The following is a 21,190-nucleotide window of genomic DNA, read 5'->3' as shown; positions in this document are numbered from 1 at the left end:
AAGATAAATATAGGTTGCTTCACAACCTAGAGCAAATAGGGTTATTCCTTTAATAGAAAAAGGAATATTCCCAAGAAAAAATAATTTTAGGATAGATCCAAGATGGAAAATGACATGGTCTTGGAAAGGATTTGAGAATGGCAAGCCACTTTGAAGACTAGGAAGAGATGATCTTCCCAGGTTTACACAATAGAGCCACAGAAAAACCATTTCAAATAAAATCTTAAAAGAATTTAAAATAAAAATAAAGGGCCAAAATCCAGTGTGTGACAAAACCCCTTGCAAAGTTGTTTAACTTTTGTCTCGGTTGTTCAGCGGAGGTACACGGCGGGCTATCCTCCCATCCCTCTATCAAAAACTATTATAGCCCCTCGTGTTGTTCCCACATTAGCTCATATTTGAAAGTACTCTTCCTGCATTCATGAGTTGTGTTTTCAAACTACAAGAAAATTGGTGAATTGTGAGAAGTAACCCCAGAAAGATGAGACACCGAATAAAGAGAGAAACGGGGCATCCAATCTGGATTTTCCAAAGCTCTATCAAGTCTGCACCGCGTGTATCTCCCTCCAGTTACCTTCTTTTCAAAGGTCCAAAAATTGCAATTATAGCCAAGATCAAGGAACATACATATATCCGTAGCATCTCGAAAGGCTTTGATCTCAGCATTGTTGTGTTCTCCCGCTCCTTCATGTTCGTTTGGACGTAAGACTTCATTAAAGTCTCCAATGCAAAGCCAATGAAGAGATCTCAATCTACTAATCTTTTTTAAAAACCCCCATGTCTCGTGACGCAAGTGTGTTTTCGCCTATCCATATACACATGTCATCCTCCACTTCTCCTGATCACTCTCCTCAACTAGAACATCTAAATGATAAATAGAATAACCAAAAATCTCAACCTTTATTGAATTGTTCCAAAAGATACCAATACCGCCACTACCCTAACTATCCACAGCATAAGAATCATCATAGCCAAGAGTACTAGCTAAAGCTTCTACCCTATCTCCTTTAATTTGTGTTTCTACAATGCACAAGAGGGTAGGGGCAAATTGCCTCGCGAAATCACGAATCTCGCAAACTGTCCCGACTTCGCCCGCGCCAAGCAGTTCCAACAGAAGGCACTCATTGGCCTCAGCGGCGCCCCTCGGGGCCTGCTAGCTTCTGCCCTTTGCCTTGCACTCCATTCTTAGTTGTGGTATTCTTCTCTGACTCTATTAGCATCTTAGTCCTTTTGTTTTCCTGCTTGCTGCTCGGACTTGAAGGAACTGTCGTGGACCGAAGTGCTAGGACGATGTTTGGTTCAGAAGTTGAGACAACAACTTCGCTTGTTACCGGTCATGCATTTTGGATTGCCACCAATTCGGATCCCCTCTTCCTGTTGTTCTGAGACTCTTCCATCTCCAATTCCCGATCTTCATAAGAATCATCCCCATACTGTGAGATGTTCTGTTTGTTGTGCCATCGGCCTCCTGAGCGGCCTCCATTCCCTCCTCCTCTTCGGCCTCTTCCTTCACGAGGACCACGCCAAGTCCTCATAGCCCAAGATGCTTTTAGATTCTTAAAAATCGGTGCTCAGGGTGGATGAACCCCGTTGACATGCTCCTTGTAAAGGTGACCCAACATACCACAAACGGCACACCGGTCGGGAAACTTCTCATATTTGACTCTATAGATTTGCCTCTTTCCACCATGGATCATGGGTACCGCATTTTCGGAGGTTTAGTGCCATTGATTCTCACCCAAACATAATGGAAGTTACCCTTAAAGTCCTGTGATTATGGCTCCGTGAATAGCACTTCACCAATCTTTGACCCTAGAGACGGAACGAGATGAGCATAGAACTGCGGCACGTCATGAATCGGCACCGAGACTTCAATGGTGTTGAGCTTCATCATACGGCTTGATTATAACTGCATCACCCCTGAAGTGCCATGGTCCCTCCATTGTGACACGATACCAATCCCCCAAGCATGAGAACTGGATAGTGTATAGGTTGTGCTCCAGCGGCCTGGACTTCGCCGGCTGCGCAAGATCCCAAGAAGATCTCAACTTTCAAAAGAACCATTATTGGCTATAGGTTTTGTCAGAGTGAACCCTAGCGAGTGCCAACCAGGCCACCTCGGGCGGGGCCTCTTGTTCAAAGATCACATCATACAATTCCTCTTCTCTCTGCCCTAGTTCCTTCATCATCTTCTCCACATCATTTGTCTTCGTTGAGCCTGAAGCCGGCGCACCCCTGGCCTCGCTCGAAGACATCTTGTAAAACCCTAACCCGATTGATATGATCTACCATGCCTTGTTGCAGTAACCCCAGAATTCCCAATACCTCGATCCCCGATGGTGATCAAGGGGCTTTAGGCCGCCCCCTAATCGATTGCACCAGACAGCCGGGAGGAAGACACGGTGGGGAAATGTCGTTCTCGACTGCGGCAATAGATCGTCCGGGGAGGACTAAAACCCTAGCTAGAGGGAAACTACCGGCATGTTGTTGACGCAAGGAGCATTGAAAATTATTTAATTTTGTTTGTTTGTGTCGGTTGCGCTGTGGGCCTCGCGCACTCAACGTGTGTGCTTGTTCTCGTCTTGGGCTGCCTAGGCACTCGTCATGCTATCTGGGTGATTTTCGGGGCTGATTTTGGGCAATGCTTTTGAACCACAGCCCCCTGCTGCCACTGTTCCCTTGCTAATGCTGCTAGTCGTTCTACGAGTACAAACGACAGCTTGCGTCCCTTCGTGTAGTTGCTGCTAGTTACTCCCTCCATTCCTTTATGTAAGGTGTATAATTTTGGAACATTTATTGAATCCTGTGAATTTATGAAAAGGCAAAAATAATGAAAAAACGAAAAAATGAGATTAACTTTTGAAAATAGAAAAATGAAAAGGAGAGAAAAATGATAAAAGAAAAAAACATGAACGAAACAAAACAAAGCGCATCCTAGCTACTTGGGCCGGCTCATGTGCGGTTTGTTCGCTGTTGAGGATGGACTTGCAACAGGGACAAAAAATGTCAGACTCCTAGTGAAAAGTCGAGGATGGACTCATGATTGGGAATAAAAAAATTCGGACCCTTGCGAGTCATGTTTAGACTTGCAACTGAGACAAAAAAAAGGTTGGGCCGCAGTTGCGAGTCGAGGGTGTACTAGTAACTAGGACAAGAAAAGGTTAAGCTCCAGTTGTGAGTCGATGGTGAATTTGCAACTGAGAGACAAAAAGGTCAGGCCCTAGTTCCAAATCAAGGGTGGACTTGCAATTGGAAGTAAAAAAACTCGGGCCATAGCTCCAAGTCGAGGGTGAACTTGCAACTCGGACAAGAAAGGTTGGATCCTAGCTGCGAGTCGAGAGTGGGCTTGCAACGCGAACTAAAAGAGGTTAGGCCCTAGTTGCAAGTCAAGGGTGAACTTGCAACTCGAACAAAACAGGTTGAGCCTGAGTTGCGAGTCGAGGATGGACTTGCAACTCGGATAAAAAAGATCGGGTTCCCGTTGCGAGTCGAAAGTGGACTTGCATCATGGACAAAAAATGGTCAAGCCCTAGTTGAGAGTCGAGTGGACAAAAGCGAAGCCAAACATGCCTAGGCCAAAAACAGGATACACACAAAAAAATAGCTACAAACAAGGTGGAAGATAGAGCACTTGCAATTGGGAAAATTATGAGCCTAGTTGTGAGTTGAGGGTGAACTTGCACCTCGGACAATTGCGAAACTACAAGCCCGGTTGTGGTCAAGGTTCGACTTGCAACTAGGATGAAATAAACTATATACCAGTGGCATGTCAAAGATGGACCTATAACTGGGATGAAAAATAAAACACAAACAAAATAACAAGAGTCAAAGGTCTATGGTTGAGAAGATGGGAATAAGCTACATCGTTGAGCCCCCAAACGATAACATATAGGAGTCCATGTGAAAATAAACGCGAGAACATGACGAGACAAAACATATGAGACAAGAGGACGTGCGGCAAAAAAGGAGGAGCTAACACATATGATTTAGTTTATCAAAGCAAATAAATCAGACAGTTATACACTTAGATGAGCTAAAAACTCATATGCATTGGATTTAGTAAATCCAAAGCAAAAAAAATTCTAAATACATGGTCAAACCAAAAATAATGAAAAAGAGGGAACAAATAGACACATGGCCCTCCATAAAAAAGACAAAGCCCATAGAAAAAAGCAATACACGAAACATAATAACGGCCCACTAAAATATATCATATCAGGCATCACTGCTTCACCAGGGACAAACAAAAAACACTACACAACGACAACGAGCACCACTCAGAAGCACATGTATCTAACAGCATATGAGTTAGATGAAACCAATCTGAAACGAGACCTCAGACCGCGCCGGCGAAAATGGTCCAAGAAAAGACGCATGCATGAACAGGTCTGCAAGTAGACACCAATCATACGACGTAACACATAGCGCACATGACAAAAATAACCCGCGATCAAGATTTGCGCGACATGCCACGGAGTGAAAACAAGTTAATGAATTTTAAACAAGTAAATAAATAAAGAAAGAAAAATGACAAAAGGGGGGAATAGAAAATAGAATAAAATAATAATAAACCATGAATTTAAAAATAGTTCATAATTGAAAACAAATAATGAAATAGAAAAATAAATAAAAATAAAATAAAACCGAAACAAACAAACAAAAATACTGGAAGTCAAATAAAAGTGTACAAAAAATGAGAAGAACTAGTCGTTGCATAGACATGTAAATGTAAAAAGAAATAGAAAAACGCAGCCGACAGCGGAAAAAATAAAGGCCCACTAGATGTGAGACTGAAGAGGAATGTGAGTGGAAAATAGGCAAAAAATGACCTGCCAACCCAATATCACACACACAAAAAAAAGAACGACGGCCCGACCTCACACTAGTAACGACCTGGACATGAGATACTCGCGAGACAAGGCTCACCAAGCGAGCGCACCAGCCAGACAAATGATCCAACGACCCTGATTTGAGAATTATATCGCCGTCCAAAGAAGAGGGTGATGAAGTTGTCGGATCCGACCGACCAGATAGAACCACGGAGGCTTTACCTCACTAGCTTTCTTGCAAAGCCAAAGTTGGTCATGTATCATTGAATGCAAAAAGACCCTAGAAGAGCAAAACATGAACCATTGTCATCCACTCCGCCGATCAATGACGTCCAAAACCACCTAGAGGAAACATAGACAAAAATGAGTCTCAAGAACTAGCCCTGATAAAAAACTCCACACGTTCTCCATTGAGGCCAACCAACAACACAGAATGAGAACTTATTCTACACCGTCGATGAAGCCATCGTCTTGCCACCGCTAGCCCAACACCTAGACGAAGCACTAACCGGAGTTAGGGTTTATCCACACACAACCAACCCCAGCCTGTTAGATTTCGCGAAAATAAGACGCATGTTGACTTGCATTTTTTGCTTGCACAAAAGAAAGTTGAATGCTTGTTTATATTTGGCCGTCTATTGCCAGGAGCAAAAATATCATTACCACGAGTGTGTTTCTTATGGCAGTTCCTAAATTGGTTAATTGCATGCCTTCCCAGATCCTCCAATGATAGCTATGGTTTGGTTGCTTGCATCAAAATAATCTGCCCGGCCGGTCTCTGTTGACGTGTTACCATTTCTTGCTTCTCTCAAAAGTAAGTATACTAGTACTATATTAGTATTGAACATGTTTCAAGCTAGCTGAGCAATCTTAACGTACTTGCACATGGTGATCATAACAAGGAAAACAATAATCACACAAAGGCTACAAACTGTTGAAGCGAACGCGTAGGGGCATCCATCTACGCTATTATCATCAATATCTTTGCTTAAACTAGGCACATGCGATATATTAGACTAATATACATCTCGCAGATACGACCAATCGTCCGTTCCAAGCCAAGACAGGTCGACAGTCGCCATGATTCCCCGAAGCGGCCTTAATTACATTTGGCGGTTTGATGACGGTCGATCGCGCGCACGAATCTCAAAGTACGACAGACATATAGACGGACCGAGAGAGAGAGAGGGCATTTTCATCAGTGCGCCATTAGTGGCAAAACATTCTGGGTTAGTTTGCATGCATCCGTCCTCGTGTCCTCCAAAGATTCCAAGGGCAGAGGATGACAAGGAGGAAGACCACTCAGCACTCATGGGTCATCACCACCAACCAAATCCTGATAAAAGAATTGGTACACGATGCATAGTCTCATTGTCATGGCGACCCTACTTCTACCGGTGCCGGTGGTTGTGGCATGGCTGCCTAGTTTAGGACTGGCTAGGTTGGTGGTGCTACCTTTTCCACGCTAAAAAGTGGTGTGTATCAGTTTTGTCTAGGTCAAAGTTTGCAAAGCTTGATCAAGTTTAGAGATACAATATTTACACTGCCAAATAAATGTAATATAAATATTGTATTCTGTGATGGATTTAGTAATACTGATTTCATATCCTAGTAGATTCTTTTAAGTCGGTCCGGGTCTACGAAGTTTGGACAAAATTAAGATTCACTTTTATTTTGAAACGAAGGAAGCACGTACATGACGACCTTGATGGCATTGTTAGGCCATGTGTATGTCATGGCGCATAGACAATAATATACAACATCTATTGTCACTGCATGATATTGTTATATTTGTATCTTTGATTATGGTCTTGTGGACGAAGCCAACATGCAAGCATAGGGGGGGCAAGTTTGTTCATGGAGGGGGCATAATTCATATAAAGTAAAGAAAAATTAGCTACAACAACCATTATTATAGTAGAAAAATCAATTTGTTAAGGGGGTCTAGCCCCCCCTTGTCCCTCCCTAGAATCGTCCCTGGTGACGGCTTTCATACCATTTAAAAATTATCCCAGTTTAATATAGCATGTTATGGACAAATGGTGGCGGCCTTCAAATCAGCTAGAGCGAAGTTAAACAACGGTGGAATATCCCGTTAAACTTGTCGAGTTTTACTTTCTTTGATGAGTTGGTAGGGAGTTTAGTGTTTTTTAAGTTGTTTAGCTTGGCCCTGTGAAAACCACTATACCCCATTATTTTAAACTCTATATTTTACCTCTTGGTTATTGTGATATCATTGCTTAGTACTCATAGTTAGTGTCGTGCCAGAGGATTTGCTTACAATACATCAAAATTGGAGATTTCTTAAAATTTGGAAGAAGCATACAAAGCTACTTCTCCGATTTTCCTGTGTGCTAGACAGTTTGTTCCATTAAGACATAAGGAAATAACTAACGACATGTGGGCTCTGAATAATTGTAGTTTTCCTTACATAATGTGTTGAGCTTATTTTCCTCTCCCGCAAAAAATGATAAAAATGGAAGTCAAAATACACGACATAACAAACACAAGCAGTACTATCAAACCCTGCAAAAGTTTTCACATAGAAATTCAACGCTGATTCCAAACCTCAATATTTGCCGCATATACTTCTATTTTAGTAGCAACTAGTTTCCGTTGCGCCAAACGAAAGAAAGGGGCAAACGAAGAAAACAATTCCGTGTGACGCAAATGGCATTTTGCAATTGCAGTCGCATCACCAGAATTGCCAAATGGAGTTCCAGCATGCATCGGCCATACCATACCATGTTAGTAGCAACCAGCTTCAATTTCAAAGTGAAATAAACATAAACAAGGATGGTGACAAGCAGAGCAGCATTTGCAATTGCCAATTGAGTGCCACATGTACCACAAATTATTGTAAGAAGAAGGAAAAGGTCTCCTCAGCCCAATAAATACCTCCACCAGCACCAGCCATTTTTCTTGCACTTCACAGGCCCTCATCACCTTCAATCCCTCCAAAAACATCACTTGCATAGTTGCATGCAACCCAACAAAAAATCTGACTAGGAAATGTCAAGTGAGAAGGACATGGGGGCCCAAAACACTTTACAAAAAACAACCCCAACACTGTCCTTGAGATCTCCAACCAAGGACCCAGGCAAAACAATCAAGCATGCACAGGGGGCTGGATGCAAAACATCACATGCTTTATTAATCCACAAAGTCCAATACTAGTCCTTGGGGAATTGGCACAAGGAGAGAGAAAGTGACAGAGAGAGGTAGAGAGAGAGAGGGAGAGGGGGGAGAGGAGACCCTGACCAATGCCAAGAACAAGAAGAGATCAGTGAGAAGGCCAGGCGAAAATCCCCACCGGGCGAGAGGAGACGACCACCGGCCTCCTCCGAGAACAAGAGCAAGAACAAGAAGGAATCCATCCCGGAGCATCCACGAGGGAATAAAGCCGGAAAGGCAGGCCGAGGAGGAGAAAAAAAGGTACCTTTGGTCCGTCGGACCCTCCCGGCACAAACAGTGATCATCACGAGCCCGCCGCAGCCGCCCCCAATCCCCACCAGAAGAGCGAGATTTGCTCGATCTGTGCTTGATTCCTTGTAGTATCTTTTTTCGGCTGCTGCGGGGACAGCTTTGCTTTCCTTGTTGTTTTGACTGTCGCCGTTGTTGAGAAGCTCTTCCGGCGATGGAGAAGGGGATGGATCCGGCGCTGCTGGACAACATCATCGCCAGGCTGCTGGAGGTGAAGAGCCTCAAGCCCGGGAAGAACGCGCAGCTGTCCGAGTCGGAGATCAAGCAGCTCTGCGCCGCCTCCAAGGAGATCTTCCTCGCGCAGCCCAACCTCCTGGAGCTCGAGGCCCCCATCAAAATCTGCGGTAATCCCTACCCTCCATCTCTCTTTCCGATTCTTGGCCGGCAGCCCTCGGAATGCCATCTCGGGGGATCGGTCTCGCTGGTCAACGCGTGGTAGGTGGCTGCTTTGCCATGTTTTTTTTTTCTTCGGGGCTGGGGATTAGAACAGAGATTCATCGGCTGCAGTAGCTCTCCTCTACTGATTCAGCATGATTGGGATGGAAATCTCTTTGAATCTTGGCTGATGGGAAGGTGCTAGTTCTTGTCTTTCAAGCGATGGTCATGTTCTCCATCTATCTGGTGGGTAATAATTTGCAAGGTATTGGATGTTGTACTGAGTGCTTCTTGGTGGGTAGTTTGCAAGGTACACATCAAATTGAATGTGTACTGGCCTACTGGGTGCCTCTTGGTGAGTCATTATAGCATCAATGGGGTTTATGGTGAATTAACCATACTTGCCAGGTTTTAGGTGCATCAGAATCTGACAAAATGCCAGATTTAGTTGGGGCTCTGTTCATAATGGAAAGCTGCCGATGTTTTATTTGATGGGTCCGTTTGGGATTCGATGGTGTTGATTGACTTTTGGAGAACCGAATAGATTATGAGTGTTGTTTATCATTGTGCACAGTTGTAAAGCAGTGTGTTTATCCATTCAGGATTTCATGTTGTTGATTAGCTTTGGAGAACCATGGATTATATATTTTGTTTTATCATTGTGCACGGCTGTAAAGCGGTATATTCATCCATTCAGGATTTGATGTCATTGATTAACTTTGGAGAACATGTCGTTTATCATTGTGCACAGTTGTAAAGCAGTATATTCAAATAAAAGGCTTGCTTTTGTAATTAACTGTAGGCTCAAGAATTGGCATCCATCTCCATGTATATAAGAGTATTGGATGGTTAGTTGTTCAGCTAGCTTGCTGTCAAAGTGCTCAATTTTAGAACAACTGGTGATTCAAGCTTCAGTTTGCTGATGAAACACACCTGTTTTAGTTCTATAAATGTTTTTGTTTCATATTTCTCATTGTTACACCTCAGGCAATGGTTGTGTGTTTCAGATCTATGTGTCATTTTGTTTAGCTTTAAGTTGTGGTATACTCCTATAGCTCTATGCCATAACTGCATTGATATGCAAGGCTTTTGCGTATTTATGGAAAAAAGTTATATGTCATGCTACATTCTTCCAGCAGAACACTCTTGAATAAAAATATAAGAACAAGTTCTGTAGCTTTTTCCTTATGAATCTGAGGTTTAATTTAGAGAACCTTGATCAGCGTACAGAAAGCTTCATACTAATGTTAATGTTTCAAAATTTATTCTGTTCAGGTGATGTTCATGGTCAATATTCTGATCTCCTGAGGCTCTTTGAATATGGTGGATATCCTCCTCAGTCCAACTATCTTTTCTTGGGCGATTACGTGGACCGAGGAAAGCAGAGCCTTGAGACAATATGCCTTCTTTTGGCTTATAAGGTCAAGTATCCTGAGAACTTCTTTCTTCTAAGGGGCAACCATGAATGTGCATCAGTAAACCGCATCTATGGATTCTATGATGAGTGCAAGCGCAGATTCAGTGTAAAACTCTGGAAAACGTTTACAGACTGTTTTAACTGCTTACCGGTATCAGCATTGATAGATGAAAAGATTCTATGCATGCATGGAGGTCTTTCTCCAGAGTTGAACAAGCTGGATCAAATACTCAACCTCAATCGCCCCACAGATGTTCCTGATACCGGGCTACTTTGTGACCTTCTTTGGTCCGATCCTTCCAATGAAGCGCAAGGGTGGGCTATGAATGATCGAGGTGTCTCATATACATTTGGACCTGATAAAGTGGCTGAATTCCTTGAGAAGCATGATTTAGACCTCATCTGCCGAGCTCATCAGGTGCACTATGCTCAGAAAGCACCCATCATATTATTTTCATTGTCAAGTGTACCGATTGATAACTTATTTCTGCTTGTTGAAATTCAGGTTGTTGAGGATGGTTACGAGTTCTTTGCTGATCGTCAGCTAGTTACAATATTTTCAGCGCCTAATTACTGTGGGGAATTCGATAATGCCGGTGCCATGATGAGTGTAGACGAGACGCTGATGTGCTCCTTCCAAATACTCAAACCTGCAAGGAAAATGTTGCCTGGTTCGACTAATAACAAGTCTGGCTTCAAGGTATGCATAACTAGCATGGGAACAATTGGTATTTTGCCATATACATCACCGTGCTTACGTGCCGTTTCCCTTAAAAATAGCCCCATGCTATATTTACATACTATTCTATACAAATATATCATCTGGTTGTCTGTTAACCTGCAAAAGATCTGAAGTGAGAACAGAGATATGCTAATGAAGTCAATCACCACAGAATTTTTCACATATTTTCTGTACAGGATTAGTACAACACTTCTTTGACCACCAAATGCCAGAACTGCAGATGCACTTGATAGACTTTCTTTCTTTCAGTGTAAGCGATGCGCTGGCGATAGTATCAATGCACTCTGAAATTTTTGCCTGCAATTTCCAGAACGCTTGTTTCTGTTTGTCCTATGCACTTGAATGCTGCTCGATTCTCATAGCAAGAGTATATTGCTTAATGATACTGCCGAGTTGGCTTAAGTCAACCAAATGTGTTAACTAAGCTTATTTCCCCTCATTGTTATTATATTGACATAGGCATACATTGACTTTCACTTTCCGATTACAATTACTTCTTAGCTCTGACTATTGAAATTCGTCCCTACAACATTCTGACACCGCGATGCTTTATTTACTCTTGGGGATTTTTTTTAATCTATTGAATTGTGGTCATGTGTAAAGACATGCTGGAGTCAAATTGCTTTGGAATACGTGTAAGCATATTGCAATTTCTAGTCCTATGGCAGTGCATGTCATTATCATCGAGGGCATAATGGTGTTAGACATTGACCTCACATGACAGTTCAACCATTATCTTGTGTTATCTACCGCCCTTTCTTTCTTACGATGACATTGTGTCTTTGACCTACCTTCTCATGTTCCCCACTCAGTGTGAGTGGCAGTATCAGAACAGAGATATGATAGATGGTCCGTTAAAGTGGAGGGGAGGAATAGTTAACTTCCTGCTGATAAATCTAATATACAAATTCCAATGAAATGAATCTTTACATGCTCAAATGAAGAACCCATCCATTCACATAAGAACAAGCAACATCCCTGGTGCCGAGCTGCCTTGCTTGCCATGGGAATCCATCTATGAACCTGTGCTGGACTAGCCTAAATATTGTACTAACTGGAAAAAATAATTTTGATATGCCACTGGATGTACGTGAATAATCCTCGGTTGTAATGGCTGCGAGTTCTTTCTTGATGTATCAATGATAATGGATTCTCTCTTGATGTATCAACTAACCTTCAATTGTTGTTGTTTTTTCATGTTTGATTAGTCAATGAGAGGATGGTGACGGTGGCACGGCGATTGGTGAGCAAACTGTGGTCTGATCTGCTGGCAGGCACGTGCCTACCATGAGCGGCTGCGACTAACCGGCGTTTTCGCCGACAGCTCGGGCCCGGACCGGGACAAGAACGCAGATTGTACAACTCTCTCGTCGATGGACTGTACATCGTTCATGTTGGATTAACACTTGTTGTAATGTATTATTGTTTTTCTACCGTGCGGATCTCTTTATCGTGAATGAAACTGTTGCTCCTCCTCCCCCCCTTCCAAATTCAAAGGGATCAGACAGGCTACGCCAATAAAAACAGCTAAGAGTCCAGATTGCTGGCGTGTGATCATAACAGACGGGAGAAACATCGCCTGCTGTTTATGAACCAGCTCGACTGAATTTGAGCTCGTACGAGTGTGTGGTTCGCATGATTCAAGCTTTGTGCAAGAATCGATGCACCCGCATCATCGTCCTTGCTGTTCCATTTTAACTGTGTTGGTCTATTTGGTATATTTATTAGGTAGTGAGAATGTAAGATTTCTCCGTCAGAATCCTGGCACCTTAGATCCTGATTTGAGTTATAATGTCTTTTGGAGAATATGTTTTTCGTATCGATGAAAAGCGGAGATGGCGCATCGGAATAGGTTCTATGGAAAAGATTGGATGGTGTACGAAGGATTTCTTCATCGGTCTTTCCTTGCAAAGCTGAAGCCTGACAAATGCCGAACAAGAAGAATCCAATTCGCCATTGTGACAGCCTCACTCAGCCAGAGAGGCATGATGCAATGTCAAATTGGACAAGACAAATCGTTGAAAAACTAGAACGATTTTCTCCTCACATCCAGACAACGACAAAAATCAGAGGGCCTCTTTGGTTCATGGAAATTCAGAACAAATTACACATTTGGAAATAGGTAAAACGTAGGATTGCAAAATTTAACTCAGTTATGTTTGATAAAACGCTAGGAAGAACACCGGGACTTCTCGAGAAATTATCTTACCAAAATGCGGTGTGAATCCTTGTTACCTGGAGGACTGAACTAGATCTGGGCTGGTATGATCCGAGCTTCGTATAAGAATCTTTGTTCTCGCGTGTCACGTCGTCTTTTCTTCGCGATCCTTTTGGATACTTGCGTTTGATTTAAACCGTTTTGGTCTGAAACTCTGAATATGGTTAGAATTTAGCAAGTTCTATTCTTCGGACGACCGATAAATGACAGATGGAAAAGGAGATGACGCATAGGAAATACAGAAATTTTGGAGGACAGGATTCTTCAAGAGGTTGGAGTCAATATAAAAAATTTCCTACCAGATTCTACGGAGATTACAGTTCACATGAATCCTCTGAACCAAATGAGGCCAACGCCGCTTGATCTGTTTCAGCGCGGATGGACTCTGCCTGACATTTTCCACACATATTTTTGTCAACAAAGCTGTTGAATCTTTTCTGATGTAGGAGTTATGCACCAACCACTCATGTGCACATCATCAGTAAGCTGGATTTGTGTGAACCGACGCATTCGCGTCGTCGTTCTTTCTGTTCCATTTAACTGTGTTGACCCGAATATATCTGGTATTATTAGGTAGTGAGAATGTAAGATTTCTCTATCAAAATCCTGGCACCGTAGATCATGATTTGAGTTATATTGTCTTTGGGGAATATGTTTTTCGTATCGATGGACTAGAGACGAAAAGCGAAAAGATTGGATAATGTATGAATGTTTCTTCATCGGTCTTTTCTTGCAAAGCTGAGGCTGAGGAATGCCCAACAAGAAGAATCCGATTCCGCCATTGCGACAGGCCTCACTCAGCTAGACAGGCATGATGCAATCTCAAATTGGACTAGACACATCCACATCACTGGAAGATGACACACAAAAACAACACAAACAACGACAAAAATTCGAGGGCCTCTTTGGTTTGCAAAATTGCATAACACACCATAGATGGAAATAGGTAAAACATAGGATTGCAACAATAAAAAAAAACAATTCAGCTAGAGTCCAGCAGGATTCAAACCATGTTTGATTATACAATAAGTAGCAATTTCAGAGCATCATTTTTTGTTTTTTTGTTTTTGTCATGCCTTACTCGAATGTGATCTCATGATGAAAAATTGCAAACACTTATAACATTTGTCAAAGTTCATCACATTTTTTTTAATTTTTTTTTTAAATTTAAGCGTCAACTCAGATTCGGCGGGATTAAAAATGTTTGCAATTTATTCTCAACACAAAAATTTGTTTGCAGTTTTCTTCAAGAGGTTGGAGTCGATGGAACGAATCGTAGCTTAACGCCGATCAACAATTTCCCTATGAAATTTTCATGAAATTGTGTAGGGATTGCAGTTTTCAGATGTAAGTAGGAGATCTGCATCGATAGTGGAGTATTTCTGACTGTGACAAAGCTGGATCTGTGTAAACTATTCCATCACAAACCACTCATGTGCACATCACCAGTAAGAACCAAGAACAAGAGGACAAAGAGCAATGGCGATTCATCTGTACACATGTCCACATTAGCAGCGGTAGCACTCATCTGTTGTTAGCATCGTCACAAGCATGCATGTGATAGCCACGGCAACAGCAATCAATCAACTAATCTATCAGCAATTCCATCACTCATTCAGCAACACGAATTCTAAGCTAGGACCAGAGTCACAGCTCCGGCGAGCAATTCAATCGGCGATGGCATCGGCGGCATCAGGAGTTAGGACTTAGGATCCGAGCTCACCTGGGAGCCATGGAGATGGAGATGTCGGTGGGGATGCGGAACTTGTCGGCCCAGTCCTGCGCCTCCAGGAACAGCTTGGAGACCTTGGCGGCGACCCAGGACATGTCCGGCCGGGCGCCGGGGTCCTTGGACACGCACTGCAGCGCCAGCGTCGTCAGCGCCTCCGCCGCGTCCACGGGGAACGAGTCCTTGAGCCGCCGGTCCACCCACTGCCGCATCCCCCCCTCCCCGCCGCCCGCCACCGCGGCCGCCGCGCTCTCGATCAGCGACGTGCGCTCGTAGTCCCTGGTCGCCTTGTTGAGCTCGTACCGCACCGGCTCCTGCCCCGACACCAGCTCCAGCAGCAGCACGCCCAGCGCGAACACGTCGGACCGCCGCGTCGGCGACCCGCCCGCGATCAGCTCCGGCGCCATGTACCCGCGCGTGCCCTCGATCCGCCTCCCGCGGCTCCCCGTGCGCCGGTGCCTGCCCTCCTTGTCTCCGTCGTCGTCGTCCGGGAGCTCCCCGGCGAGGTCCGCGGACCCGAAGTGCGCCAGCTTGGCCCGGAGGAGCGCGCCCTGGCCGCACACGAGGACGGAGGAGGAGGAGAGACGGTTGTGGACGGTCCCGGCCTGCAGGTGCACGTAGCTGAGCGCGTCGCAGGCGTCGGCGGCGAGCCGCAGCCGCGAGTGCCAGGACGCGAGCGGGGTGAAGGACGGGTTGTTGGCGCCGCGGAGGAGCGAGGAGAGCGGCGCGGCGCCCGGGACGAGCTCGTAGGCGAGGAAGAGGGCGCCGTCGGGGGAGGCGGCCGCGCCGTAGAGCCGCGCGATGGCGGCGTGATGGCAGTGGCCGAGGACCGCGAGCCGGGCGGACACCTCGGCCGGATCCCGCCGCAGCGCGCGGCGGAAGACGGCGGCCGGGTGGCCCCGGAGCGCGCATCGGAACGAATTGGACGAGCCCGGCGCGAGGCGGTGCGCCGGGGAGAAGTTCTTGGTGGCGGCAGCGAGCTCGGCGAAGGTGAGGAGGAGCGGGAGGTCCGGGAGCGAGTCCTTGAGCGCCTGCAGGGAGGAGGCCGCGGAGGAGGAGGAGGTGGAGAGCGCCGCCGCCGAGGAAGTGGAGAAGGAGGTCGGGTGGGTGCCGTTGGTGCCGCGGGGCGAGCGGCGGCCGTGGGCGGTGGCCGTCGGGGTGGTGGTGGCGGCGGAGGAGCGGGCCATGGACGACGGCGCGGCGGCGGTGGCCGTGGCGCTCTTGGTCTTGCACATCTGATGCCCGCGGACGCCAACCATCGGCGACCAAGGAAGCTCGTCGGACTTTCTTTCTTCCCCACGCCGCTCTCCTTCCTCGCCGACCAGTTTGCTGGCGTAATAAAGGTTTCGCCTTTGGGTTTCTTTCTTTTTTCCTTCGTCTATTTCCATCCATCTCTCTCTCTCTCTCTCGCTTTACCTGTTGCCTCGAGAGGAGGAGGAAGACGGCTGGTCGACCGGTCAAATGCAGGTCAAACACCCTGTTGCATTTTGAAACTTTCTGTATACGAAATATTCATGGTCAGCTGTTTATTCGTTTTACATTTAGATTTAGAGTCAAAGGGATACACAATGGGGTGAAAGTTTTTCGGACCAGCAAATTTATCTTCCACCTCTTCATCGCCCATCACTTGATATCCGACCAGAAATCTAGGGTTCGATGTTCCTTCTCAATCACATGGAGCAAATGCTTGACCACCGTATTAATCTCGACACACAAAAGAGTTGCAAGGAGAAACTCGGAGTAGCGAGAAAAATGAGGAAGGGTTAATAGGATGGACGACAACAGACGTAGGCGACCTTCTTGTATATGATGGTGTGTACCGACCAAAGGGATACATAGTGGGGTGAAGTTTGTCGAAACGCCGAATTTATCTTTCGGACTTCTTTGGTTTGGGGGAATCTTGTAGGAAGCTCATAGGATATAATTTCTATAGATTTTTTTTTCTTTATAGCCCTTTGGTTGGTAGGAATAGAAACCTATTACTATGGAGGAATTCTTTCTATCCTCCACATTTCATAGAAAAATAAAAATTACCCTAGACTCAATGAAAAAAAATATGATGTGAACCAATGAGCATCTTCTTTTCTAATACTATTCAAAGGATTTAGGATACATGCATCTCATTGCCTATAACTTTTCTATTTCTATTATTTTCCAACCCTATGAACTAAAGGAGGCATCCACTTCTTTGTCGCCATCACTTGATTATCATCGAGAGATCTAGGGTTCGATGTTTCGTCTCTAATCGTAGGAAGGAAATGCTCGACCATCATATATATCTCGACGCGCACACGATGTGCGAGAAGAAACTAGGAGCAGCGAGGAAAATGGGGAGGGGTAAATTTCGCATGCCCGAGAATGGATGAAGGTGACCTTCTTGTTATCTTGTACCATGTGATGGTGTGCATCAAACATAGTGATAATAGAAGGAGAAGTGAAGGATTTTAGTGATGGTAGCATCGAGTTGGATTGCTATAGATGGTCCAATTTTCCCGCGAAAAAGAACAATGTAGTCGGCTCGATTTGCAGAGACGATTGCTAGCTAGAGTAATGCATAAGATTTCCTTTTTTTCTGTTCAGAGCGAGGATAATGCAAGTGTGCAACTTGATTCCTAATTAACCACTCATGTCACTTAACTTAGCTTCAGCCCTTAGTTAGTTCGAGAAGCATCCATGTTGGTCGGCTGGTTTGGAGTTTTACCACTTGACTGCATTGCACTTGCACCGTGGGCGTTTGTGTACCCTAGTCAACGACGATAATGCAAGTGTACACGAGTGGGAGAAGTAGAAGTGGACAGTTTGGTTGACCCCAAGTTATTAATATCAACTAATGAACTGTGAACGCACGGTGTGGATGCTAATCGGATGACAACATTTTTGAGTTTTCCATTTCGGCGTGAGGAAGATAACGAAATCAATCAATCAATCAATCTCGTGTCGTGGCCTCGTGGGTGGCGGCTTGTGCTGCAGGGACAGCGACGCGACTGCACAACGTACACGTGTTACTAGCATCTATCCTAACCAATTTGCCAAAAAGCATATAGTGAAGAGAAAAAGAAGTCGCCGACCAGACGACGTCCAGACCAGAGCGATAGAGAGAGGGGCGATCGGGCTAGGGCCAAGTCAAGCATCCCTCGTGGTTTCGAGTCGTTTTCGCATGAAATTCGTCGAAATTGCCGCGAGAGTTTAGGCGTTTTGTGCGGAACCCGCACGAGTCAAAGAGACGCTCACAAAGCATGCAGGCTTCCACCGTCGATCGAAATATAAAGAAGTAGAACATTCTTTTCTGCTTCCCTTTTTTGAAACCCATGTGCAACTGGAATACTGGATGCTTGATGCTAAGCCTTTATTCAATCGGATTGGCATTAGCCGCGCATCTTGACAGTGGGATGGATGACCCAAGGAAATTGCCAACCGAGAACCGAGAAATTGTTAGCAGAAAGTGGATGCATGGTCTAGACCCAACTTAATTAGTAGCAGTCAGAATGAACATTTCTTAAAATCTGGTACCATCTTTATATCTGACTAAAACAAATTGTCTTTCTTACTTGATACTTCCTCTGATTCAAAATGAATGATATAATTTTCGTTTCAGATGGGACACTTACATTCAGAATAAATAAACCTAATTATATGCTAGTCTAACCACTGACATGATACGCCTCTCAACCCGATCGACAGTGCGCTGGACAACACCAAAGTGATGTGGAGAACGCGCTGGAACTGGTCGAGACCGTGGCAGCTTGCTGCCGACGGGACATGGTCACAATGCTGGGACACACTTGGATCCGCGTGTTTGATAGCCTGCACGCCGTCCAAGCAGACCCGCGTGTTGTGAACGTGTCGTGTGTTTGGATACAATTGTACAACTTGAGGCTTAATTAGTTGCTCATGCCCCTTAACTTCAGCCTAGCTTGGAGTAGTTAGTTCCAGATGCATGCATCCATGTTTGTCCGGGATTGGAGTTTTACCATTTGACTGCATATATTGCAATTGCACGGTGAATGTTTTTCTGCCCCTTGTCAACGACAAAGATATCACTATCCAGAGTTGCACGGTTGGGTTGGGTCAGAATATATGTACCAGTTGCGGGAGAAGCCGAGTATTTGGTTGACCCCATGTACCTAATTAATTAACGGCCGGTGTGGATGCTAAGCGGTAGCATCGATCCTACGTGTCACGATGATAACTAATTCGCCTAAACAGCAAAGTGAAGAGAAAAAAAAGGCTCGCCGACCTGACGACGTCTAGACGAGAGCGACGACGGGGTGAGTGCTAAGTAAAGTTACTCAATTATATATCCGCTACGTTTCGAGTCGTTTTCAAAGTGAAACTTTTAAAAATTACCGCGATGATCATGCCATTTTATGCGGAACCCTAGGTAGCTAGTGGAGGTGAAGACGGATGGGCCCTCAGAGTAGAAGATCGGGCTTTTGTTTGGTGGGGTGGCGAAGTGATTTTAAGCATCTACAGCCACAGTCATATCACAATATTTATTGTTGGAAAAAGAATTAACCAAATCTCTTTCAACAACAAATATTTAGAAACAGACAAAGTGTCCGGACGCATTCGCTTTGAGCCCTCATTTGTTTGCTTTCATACCCACACATCTTAAATTGGCCTCCTCATATCGTGGCATTTCGTTGAGCAGGTTACTTGCGACACAGCTAGAGCACGCGATGACGACGAACACGCGGATGGCCGGCTCTACAGCCTGCAACCGACAGTGGCAGTGGTGGTGGCAAGCTCCGGTGGCAGATCGGCACGCACAGAAGCAAGTTGTAGCGCTAGACACACACGCAATAGCCAGACCTCTTACGCCTCGTTTGGTTAAGGGAGATTGGAGAGGTTTTGAGAGGAAAATCCCGGGAGGGCCCAGAAACCCCACAGATCCTAGGGCGTCCATTTGGTAGGAGGGGTTTGCTTAGCCCAATCCCCTCCGTTCCCCTTCAATCCCTTCCTATTCATGTGTTTCAAAACCTTTCTCAGGGGACCAGTGAAAAAAAAATCCCAAGGATTTAAAAGAATTGGGTGAAACAAAGGGATTCATCCAATCCCTAAAATCCCTTCCTCTTAAAACCTTCCCAATCTCCCCTAACCAAACAAGGCCTTAAGCATCTTCAATAGCCGGCTGCACGAGGTGTGGCCGAGGCCGCTCGCGCGCCCACGCTCGGAGCTCGTGTCCATACCTACTCCGAGGCTGGAGCTCGCGCACACGTGCCCACACGTAGCACGCGCCCATGGCTAGTCTGTGCCCTGAGCTGGCGCCTGGAGCTCGCGCTCGCGTCCACGACCGCTCTAACCGAGCAAGCTAACCACGACCTGGCCAAGGCTGCTCACGCCAGTGGTTTTGTGCGTGCTGCCGTTTCATATGTGCAGGCGTGCGTATTGTTCACACCGTCGCCGCATTTGATGTTATTAGGTCAACTCCGCCTACGATTTCAAACGAACGTCCGGTTTGGCAGGATTTTGTCTGTTTGGGACGACAATGAATTCGTCCATGTCCGCCTCTGTCCGTTGGATCATGCGTGCGTCCACCGCACGGTCACATCTCAAATCATGTCTTTGTTGAACATGATTAAAAAAATAGAAAAACTCAACTAAAAATAAATAAACGCAGTTAAAAAACTTAAAACATAATAACATTAACATTATAAACGGCCCAGTTTTCACGGCCACAAAGCAGTTCAGTTTGACATAATTAACATAAAAAAAAGAAGCCCGTCGTTGACGTGGCCGTCGCCGTTTTTACTGGCCGCCGGTGTCGTCGTCGTCGCCATCGCTGACGATGTCGACGTAGGCCGGCGGTCCCTGGTGCGCGGGGGCGGGCTGGAAGCTGGCCTGCATCACCTCCTCCCGTGGCGAGGCGTCCCACTCCGGTGACCGCGGCGGCATGGGGCACCAGTTCACGGCCCCCACTGCATGCACCATCTCCGACGCGGTGCACGACCAGCCCCATGACGCGCCCACCAATTCCGGAGGAAACGCGGCAACCTCCTCCTCCTCCATCTGCTCGGGGATGGCGACGTCGCCGGCCGTAGAAAGGGCCATGGCACGGTCCAGGCCCGACCATTGGCGCTCATCATGCGTCGTCATGGAGTCCCCCATGACGCGCTGCATGAGCCGGGACTCCTCCTCCTCCGTCATGCGAGGAGGTGGAGGTGGTGACGGAGACGGGGAAGGCGACGGCGTGGGCGTGAGGCCGCACACCCGAGTACGCCCGCCGCGGCCCCGAGACCGTGCCGGTGAAGTAGGAGGTACGCCGCACGTCGTGCTCGTCCCTGAGCCAGGTGTCCGAGAGGATGGAGTCGGCGGCGTACCTTTCGTCGTAGTACAGGTCGTCGGGGAGGAGGCGGCGGCGGCGCTGGATGTCCTCGCGGCGCGCACGGCCGCTCGT

At 45.9% G+C, this 21,190-nt stretch overlaps 2 protein-coding genes across 3 annotated transcripts; one reads left to right on the top strand and one right to left on the bottom strand.

The window, feature by feature from the left end:
* The first annotated feature begins 8,008 nt into the window (after nucleotides 1–8,008).
* LOC123406244 (serine/threonine-protein phosphatase PP1) lies at nucleotides 8,009–12,321 on the top strand. Of its 2 annotated transcripts, none has more exons than XM_045099730.1 (5): nucleotides 8,009–8,262; nucleotides 8,453–8,656; nucleotides 9,963–10,522; nucleotides 10,610–10,804; nucleotides 12,055–12,321. In XM_045099730.1, the coding sequence occupies exons 2-5, from the start codon at nucleotides 8,467–8,469 to the stop codon at nucleotides 12,070–12,072; spliced, it is 963 nt and encodes a 320-aa protein (XP_044955665.1). In that variant the 5' UTR covers nucleotides 8,009–8,262; nucleotides 8,453–8,466; the 3' UTR covers nucleotides 12,073–12,321. The 2 variants fall into 2 exon arrangements, with proteins under 2 accessions (XP_044955665.1, XP_044955666.1); XM_045099731.1 differs by having other exon boundaries at nucleotides 8,009–8,264; nucleotides 8,456–8,656.
* A 2,207-nt stretch (nucleotides 12,322–14,528) lies between these two features.
* On the bottom strand, nucleotides 14,529–16,306 carry LOC123402623 (lysM domain receptor-like kinase 3). The gene has a single exon (XM_045096560.1). The coding sequence runs from the start codon at nucleotides 16,179–16,181 to the stop codon at nucleotides 14,784–14,786; it is 1,398 nt and encodes a 465-aa protein (XP_044952495.1). The 5' UTR covers nucleotides 16,182–16,306; the 3' UTR covers nucleotides 14,529–14,783.
* Between the last annotated feature and the right edge of the window lie 4,884 nt (nucleotides 16,307–21,190).

Source organism: Hordeum vulgare, chromosome 6H (assembly GCF_904849725.1).
Source record: "Hordeum vulgare subsp. vulgare chromosome 6H, MorexV3_pseudomolecules_assembly, whole genome shotgun sequence".
NCBI lineage: Eukaryota > Viridiplantae > Streptophyta > Magnoliopsida > Poales > Poaceae > Hordeum > Hordeum vulgare.
Note: the sequence above shows the minus strand (reverse complement) of the source record. Positions and strands in the feature narration are given on the sequence as shown.